At 33.4% G+C, this 8,711-nt stretch overlaps 1 protein-coding gene across 1 annotated transcript; it reads right to left on the bottom strand.

The window, feature by feature from the left end:
• Positions 1 to 2,137: 2,137 nt before the first annotated feature.
• On the bottom strand, positions 2,138 to 5,164 carry LOC109244765 (heavy metal-associated isoprenylated plant protein 7-like). Its single transcript, XM_019411905.1, has 5 exons — positions 4,923 to 5,164; positions 4,618 to 4,831; positions 4,127 to 4,335; positions 3,906 to 3,993; positions 2,138 to 2,857 (listed from the first exon to the last, which is right to left on the bottom strand). The coding sequence occupies exons 1-5, from the start codon at positions 4,929 to 4,931 to the stop codon at positions 2,391 to 2,393; spliced, it is 987 nt and encodes a 328-aa protein (XP_019267450.1). The 5' UTR covers positions 4,932 to 5,164; the 3' UTR covers positions 2,138 to 2,390.
• Between the last annotated feature and the right edge of the window lie 3,547 nt (positions 5,165 to 8,711).

Below are 8,711 nucleotides of genomic sequence, written 5' to 3' on the forward strand. Positions count from 1 at the left end.
TCATGGAATAATTAGCTTTCAAAACCAGACGATTCTCAAAGGAGGCATACCTTGGAATAATTAGCTTTCAAAACCTGACTAATATGCAATTCATGGAAGAAAGAAGAAGAAGAAAAAGAGCAACTTGAAAGAGGAGGCATACCTTGGATTCTCAAAGGAGGAGATGGAAACTAGGACAGATGATCAGATCAGTTGATCGATTTTGGCTCGCACACGACCAGATGAGCAGACCGGCTCTAACGCTAGCTTGACGGGAGATTAGGGCAGAGGATTCTAGCGGCACTCTTTTTGAGATAACAGGGGTTTAATTTTGTTAAAACCTTTTACTTTTTAGTTTTGGCACCTAATTTTTAGAAAAAAATAATTTTTTAGTATTTTGGTATTAGATTTGGCAGGACTCTCTCACACTCAAGGCCTCTCAATTATAATTTGGGACCAGTTACTATTTTTTTAGGGACCAGATTTATTACCTTCGCAATAAAATAAAGCATTAAGGACCGCAATATAATCTCGTCCCAATACATATATTATTAGCGACGAGATTATTTACTCGTCCATAAAAGTTGGTCGTAAATAAGGCTTTTTCTTGTAGTGAACCCACAACGAGTGGAATTAGTCATATGAAAAATAAAACAATAGTAATATGCTAGATCCAAGTTGAAATACACTAATACTGTGTATTATTTTTTATACAATCAATTTAAAAAGATAATTCATTTAACTTACCATCACAGCTTTGTTTGATTAATTTTTTTTGGTTTGTTTCTAAACTACTAGTTTTAGACAAATGGTTTTCTAAAACTTTTTTTAACTTTTAAAGCAAATATCACATATTTATCATTACAAAAAACTAACCTCGTGCACATTCCAATCTTAACCAACACTCCATTATCCTACGGTAGGATTCCTACCCACTTTTAGTTTTCCGTTAATAAAAGGACTGAAAGAACATGATCCATACATTATAATATACAACCACCAATGATGTGACCGTTTAACAGCAGTTAATCAAACCATACATTTTTCACTTTTTTAAATTATACAAACGAAAAAAAATCTCATTTGGTTGATTCCTGTTTCCTGCTTTTCCTTCTCCTCTAAATCCCATATATAGGCGACAATTTTCCTTTCGAGCTGCAGGCGTAGGGTGATAAATAGTGGCGGAGATACTATCCTACCCGGGTGTCATTCACACTACTTTGTTGAAAAAATCACAAATTTATATAAATAGTTATTCTCAAAAAATTAATTTATATGTATATTCATTGCTTGAAAATAATACAAGATAAATATCAATTTTGAACAAAAAATCAAATGTTAAAACCTCTTCAACCTCAACTCAAACTCGCGTACAAGCGGAGTTGTAATGATAAGTCATACTGCTCACATATAAAAATAAAATTAAAAAAAAAAAAAAAAAACTTTGTATGCCATTTGTGAAGAGATATGAGCAGATGAAGCGTATTGATTGCGAGCGCACTTCCGTTCTGCTTGAAAAATTATACATAGATATATAAAGTAATATATTGAAAATATATATTTATGTAAATAAAATTACTTAAATTAACACGAAGTTTAAGAAAAAACACTTTTAAAATTTTGTCTGAAACATGCTTAAACATTTCTATGACTATTAATCATCTCATTAAAGAGAAAATAAGAATTTTAAAATTAATTTGTTTAAAGTATATAAAAAAAAATTAGGATAAACTAAAAAGAAAAAACGTGCCACATAAATTTTGTGTCAAGTGAATTGGGACAAAATTAAGTAGTATCTATCTGTACTAATTTATGTGACACTCTTTGATTTTTGGTCAATTTCAAAAAGAATAACGCCCTTTTTTTATTATTTAACAATTCAACTTTAAAATTTTCTTTTTAACCTTAATGAAATAATTTCTAGCAACACAAATTTTTATGATTTATTTTAAATCACAAATTTCAAAAGTCTTTCTTTATTTCTTAAATTTCAGGCTCGATTTTATTTCAGGCTCAATTAAAAATCTTCACATAAATTGGGTGCAATAATATTTACGTTTTTACTCATTTATAAAAGCATTGGTGCAGTTCGATATTGAAAAAGTAGTGATGCAGCGGAGGGAAAGGAGGAAGTGAGGGAAGGAGCAGTAGTGTGCAGTAAATCAGAAGGGGCAATTAGTATATTAAATTGTCATATAGTATTATCTTATTGTATCATACATAGGGAGTATGTAACAGCAGGATTATAATAAAGAAAACAAAAAGGTACAAAGGCCTCACAAAATTGTACAGTATTTGTCTATAGCAGAGTTGTACTTAAGCGAGTCCCAAGATAGGGCCACATGAAGAGCACCAGAAATGGCCATGGGTATTTCCCATGTTACCATTCTACCCCTCATGTCCCTCCAAATTTACATCACGGAACATGCATTAGGATTTTCATCACTGAAAATCTGTGGAGGTGGAGGGTACGCATGCATTTCATGTGCAAATCTCTGTGGATGCATTTGAAAATTCTGAGGATGGTGGTAGTAGTAAAATTCATTCTTCTTCACTTCTACTTTTGGGTTTACTTGTTCAACAGTTTCTTCTTTAGCTGCTGGTGCTACTGTTTCTTCTTTAGCTGCTGCTTCTCCTCCTTGTTCCTTTTTTTCTTTGCTTTCTTCTTCTTCAACTTTCTTGGCTTCTTTTTCGGTTTTCTTCTCTTCTTTTGCTTCTTCTTTGGGTTTCTTTTCTTCTTTCTTTTCTGGTTCTACTTTCACGATTTCTGCCCGTTTTCCACTTCTCTTACTTACATAATCCACCAGTTTTGATGCCTCAAACACACCTTTCACTGTCACTTGTGAGTTCTTTAAGTCTGGTTCTGCATTCTCCACGCCTAAATTAATATCCAAGAAAATAATTACTAACTTGATGGTATCAATTTCCAAAGTTACTTGCAACTTTTGATGATACCTAACAGGCAACGCTAGTAACTGATTCCAAAGATTCAAATAGTACTCCCTCCAGTTCACAATAAGTGTTCAATTTGCTTTTTCATTTTGGTTCAAAATAAGTGTCCAGTTATGTAATCAAGAAAGAATTCAATTTGTTTTTACAAAATAACCCCTATGTACATATCCCTAAAAAATTTTCTTACTCCTTACATTAAATGTTTAATTAGGGGTAGTTTAGTCATAGTATGTATTTTTGTATAGAATTTAGTATTTTCTTAATGGGCGTGCTAAAAGCAAATTTGACACTTATTGTGAACCGGAGGAAGTAGTTTATTAGCAAATGAGTACTTATATACTCTTTCCGGTCCACAATAAGTGACCAATTTGCCTTGGGCATACCCATCAAGAAAATACTAAATTCTAGACAAAAATAGTTAGTGTGACTAAACTATCCTTAATTAAATGTTGCAGCAAAGTTATAGCAGCACTTACTTCTCTTCTCAAATAAATATAACTTTTTAGAGATACGTAAATAAGGGTAAATTTGGAAAAACAAATTGAATTTTTTCTTGATTATATAAATGAACACTTATTTTGGACCAATATAAAAATGCAAATTGATCGCTTATTGTGGACCGGAGGGAGTAATTAGTAGTGGACGAAATGTGTTTGAACCGATCTCCAGTTGAAGAATTTCAAGAGAATCTTAAGAATTGAATATTCTATTCTAACTAAAGAATGTACAGATTGTGAAAGGAATAAAGAAAATAGAGAATCCTCAAGTATCCAACGCTATTTTCGAGATCCGAAAAGGAGGAAAAAAGAATTGAATAAAAACTTTTTTTTTTTAATAAATACAGCTGAAATGTGTAAAAAGGCATAATAACCAGAAAACCAATACTTATGAGCAAATTGAATAAAGCAGAAGACAATAGTAATTCATTTACGCGAAAAGATAACATTAAATAAAAGCAAAATAATTAATCTTGCCTTTCATTTTTTGTATACGCCTCTTGATTTCTTGAGCACAAGCCTCACAATGCATGTGAACTTTCAGAACTACAGTAATCACCTGTGGCTGCATAAAACAAACATACAAAACATATGGATGACTTATACCTTAAAAACAAATTAACCCCAGAATAGAAAAAAAGAGTAAAGTGAGAAACCATCAAAAGAAGAAATTAATGAGTAAGCACAAATAAACCAACCTCCTCTTTTTTCTCTTGGGGTTTAGCGACTTCCTTCTCCTCCGACTTATTGGGTTCTTCAGCCGGCGGAGGCTTTGGGATTGGAGAGAGAAGCTCAACTTGTCTATGGCTCTTTTTCTGTACTCTCTCTAAAACCTTTAGTGGATCTGCCTTTTCCCCTTTCACAACCACCTTATGCGTCTTGCAATCAGTGATTACATCCTCAACTCCTGCATAAACCATTCAAAAACTTTCATGCTTTTTCCTTTCATTTTATTTCTATGTTTTTTCCTTTTCCGAAACCCAGTTGTCTAATTAATTAGTAACTTGAATCCGATCGTATCGGTCAAGATTCCAGGATGTACTCCAGTTCATTCCTCGAGGCCAGAACTCGAGACATTTGATTAATAAAGAAGAAACTTTAAAAAAAGAATCCGATTGTTGAAAATGAATCTTGATACAGATTACTACAACAAAGAGAAAATAAGAAAAATAGGACGGGATTTTTAGACCTTGGAAGCCTTTGAGGGATTTGCGGACTTTACGAGCACAACCTTCACAATGCATGAAAACTCTCAATACAATTTCTGGTGGTGGTGGTGGTGGTGGAGGTTCTGGTGTTGCTTCCTCTGCCTTTTTCTCCTCTTTCTTCTCGTCGCCGCTTGGTTTGGGTACCTCCTCTTTCTTCTCTTCCTCTGGTTTTTTCTCCTCTGGCTTCTTCTCTTCCTAAAAAACGAAAAAAAAAGTTAATTAGCACAAACCAAAATCAGAAATCTCAAACATTAAAGAAAAGAGAATGAGTAGAAAGCAAATTAACCTCCCCCATTGATAATCTTTATGCTAGTAACAGAAGTGGGCAGGACAGATAGGTAGAAGCCGATTATAAGGTGGGAAAGACTAATGTTTTTTCCTCTCTTTTTCTATTTTGTTTGTATTCGTGTTTTCTTTACTTTTTCTCAGGTAAAGGTAAAGGGGAAGTCAGTAAAAGAAGAATAGGCTGTTACTATCCATCAGATCTAAGCGAGCACTCACTCACTCGCACACTCACAAATCACAGTATTATAGCGGCGCAACAAGCGTGCCTATTATATAGGTGGCACGTGCGAGAGATACAGTTATCATACGACGTTGCTACTTGTGAATAGAGTGAGTCATCATACTTTGGCATTGTTCAAAAAAGATGCTAATTAGGGGTCGTTGGTTTATGGTCAGTAGTTAGGCTGAGATTATAGTTTAAAAAATGCTCGTATGTAATACTGACTGTAGTATAATATGAATTATTATTTATAATCTGTCAAATACTTTTGTCTTTAAATGTATTTATACACTCGCTAATATATTAGTCTTATGATACGTGCTTTGAGCGTATACCTATATCATAAATATATAATTAATAAATATTAGTATTAAATAATATATTTTACGTACTAATGCAAAATCAGACAATTTTCATCCTTATTTAAATACTAAGTAAGAAATCCTGATATACATAAATTCTCATACATATAGTACAAAAAATAATAGGATAAATTTTTAAAATAAATTATTGATGAAAATCATAAATTCAAACAATACATACGTTTAACCCGATTTTGACCTTTTTTTTCCTTCGCATCTAACAACAAATACGATAATCAATTTGAATACCAACAAGTATAAGTCATCGTTGATTTATCAAAATTTTAAATAAACACAACTCTAGTACAATTGATGTAAGAGAATATTAATTAATTACCCAACCTGATAATTATACCGAGCTTTTCAAACACAACCATTTTATTAAATGTGATTAATGAACTATTATCATTCTCAAAAATGCTCTAACTTTGATTCATATCGAGTTGTCATCTTTCAACCAAACTTCAAATAAATAGATGATATCTCCACATCCAAATTTCTGCCCTGTGACAAAAATAATATCTATAGCATCTTTTTTATTACTATAAAATTTTTCGTCAATTATTTCTTCACATATCAAAGTTCCAAAAAAAGTTTTGTATTGTTGGTTATTAAATATTACTATAATAAAATTCTAAAATATTAGCAGTAATGATAGAACATTTAAAAAGAGCTTAAATATTCTTGAAGTGCCGAATGATATTATCGACTTTAACAATAATTAGTTCTGACACATTTTTCGTGGACTTTGCCATTTTTTATGTCACGATCCAAAAGTCAACTTGTCGTGATGGCACCTAACTCAATCTGTTAGGTAAGTCCAATAACATTCAACATAATTTTAGTAAAATAAGACTGATCAATAAATGATATGACTGAATTCCATACAATATTTCAAGGACTGGTAGTACAAGTCATGAGCTACTAAGACGGGATTTCTTTGCAAAAACTAGTACGAAATAAATACAACTTCTGTTTGAAATGTACATGAAAAGAATTCAACTCTAAAACTACCTAGGGACAAATGGTAGCTAAATCGGGAAAGCAGGTACACCTCTAGTGCCAGCTCCCGTCATCCACCGCATCTCAGCTCCAAGATCTACACGCAAGATGCAGAAGTGTAGTATGAGTACAACTGACCCCATGTACCCAGTAAGTATCTTGACTAACCTCGGTGAAGTAGTGATGAGGATTTTCAGTTAAAAGATATTCACTGATATAACATGTGCAGTAGTATGGCATAGAACAATACTAAAACATAACAGAGAAGAGTACAAGAACAAATATGTGAAGCAGTAAATGATTACTAGAAGAAACTACGATCAATAATTCTCAATATCACAACCAATCCTTTCCTTAAAGTGATGACCATCAAACCACGGTAGTAAATCCAGAACTTTCATAGTGTGAGGAATGTACTCAAGATATCAATGGCACGGCAACACCCTTCGTGCATTTATCTCTTCCTCACCAAGCATACATATAATAGTACCAACTAGGTGAAAGCAATACCAATAACGGTAACGACAAAGTGGGAAGTGCACAGGTAGCAATAACGAACAAGGTAGTGCATATGGACAACGGTAACAGACTAGGTGGGAGGCATAGAAGTAATGATAGCAATTAATATAGGAGAACATAAATTTCACTAACTACCAAATGAGAAATGGCATAGATGTAGATATAGACAAGAAGGAAAGCATGATCGTTATAAGCTAAACAAATAGAAGGCATAGATAACAGACATGGTAGAAGGTTTATACAAAGGTGCAACAAATGAGAAATGATGTAGATGTAGATATAACAAACAATAAGGAAAGCATGATCTTGATCATAAGCTAAGCAGATAGAAGGCATGGATAATACAGCAACAATCAAGCTAGAGGACAAAGACAGAACAACAACGACAAGTCACATAGAAAATATAGGTGCAACAGTAACAGCTCGAGATAAAGACATAAATGTATACACAAGGAAAAGATATCACAATATAATGCATGTCTCTCGTCCTCGCCTGCGCAGAAACACCCTTCGTTCCATGTACACGTGATAATATAAAAATAGTGGCACTACATCACCCTTCGTGCGTTTACTCACGTCCTCACATGATAATGTAAATGCAATGACACGGCATCACCTTCGTGCTTTACTCTCTTCCTCACATGATAATGTATATGAAATGACACAGCATAATCCTTCGTGCGTAATGATATATATGAAATGGCACGACATCACCCTTCGTTCTTTACACTCTTCCTCACATGATAATATATAGGCAATGGCACGGCATCACCATTCGTGCTTTACAGTCTTCCTCACCAAGCATATATATATCAATAACAATCAAGGTAAGAAGTATGAATAACATCAAGAAGATTGGTTAAGTAAATACCCCAATTAAATATCAGTCATAGCTCTCAATCCAATAACAATTCAATAAATCTCAAGAACCTTATTGTTCAAGTATCTCAACAAATTTCAAAATCGATCTTCAACTCATGTATGGAATCCAAATATCTCAAGAATAACGGTCGTAGCGATGTATTTGGGATTACTTATAGTGATGGCCAAATTTGGAAAACAATAGTTTCACAAAAAGTCTGTCAAATTTTTAATCAAGTTATAATAAGCTAAATAAAGGTTTCTAGCATTGAAATTTGTATTCATATCAATATAAAAGTCAAGTAAAACATGAAGCAAGAAAGTCACATATTCCAACAAGGCACCAAGAGTCGTATATCTACCCCCAAATATAGTTAACCCTGGAACATGCATATACGCTTGTCACCTCATGTATGCGTCACCCCCGCATGTGAAAAATAATATTATTTTATTAGGAATATTTTTCCCAATAAAGCTAGGCAAGACACTTACCTCAAATAAGCCAAATCGATACGCTAGAAGCGTCATCCCATACAAATCGACCTCCGAACGGCTCGAAACTAGTCAAAAGCAACTCAAAATCATCAAATAATTCCATAGGAAGCAAACCTAAATGATAAAGGTCGAATCTTTAATCAAATACTTAAACTCAACCAAAAGGTCAAACCCGAGCCGCACCTCAGAACCCGACAAAACTCATAAATTTCGATAACCCATTTGAATACGAGTCCAACCATATTAATTTCACTCAAATCCAACTCTAAATCGATGTTCAAATCTCAAATATTCAATTTAGAAAACTTTAGACAACCCCCCCCCCCCCCCA

This window comes from Nicotiana attenuata, unplaced genomic scaffold, assembly GCF_001879085.1.
Source record: "Nicotiana attenuata strain UT unplaced genomic scaffold, NIATTr2, whole genome shotgun sequence".
Classification (NCBI taxonomy): domain Eukaryota; kingdom Viridiplantae; phylum Streptophyta; class Magnoliopsida; order Solanales; family Solanaceae; genus Nicotiana; species Nicotiana attenuata.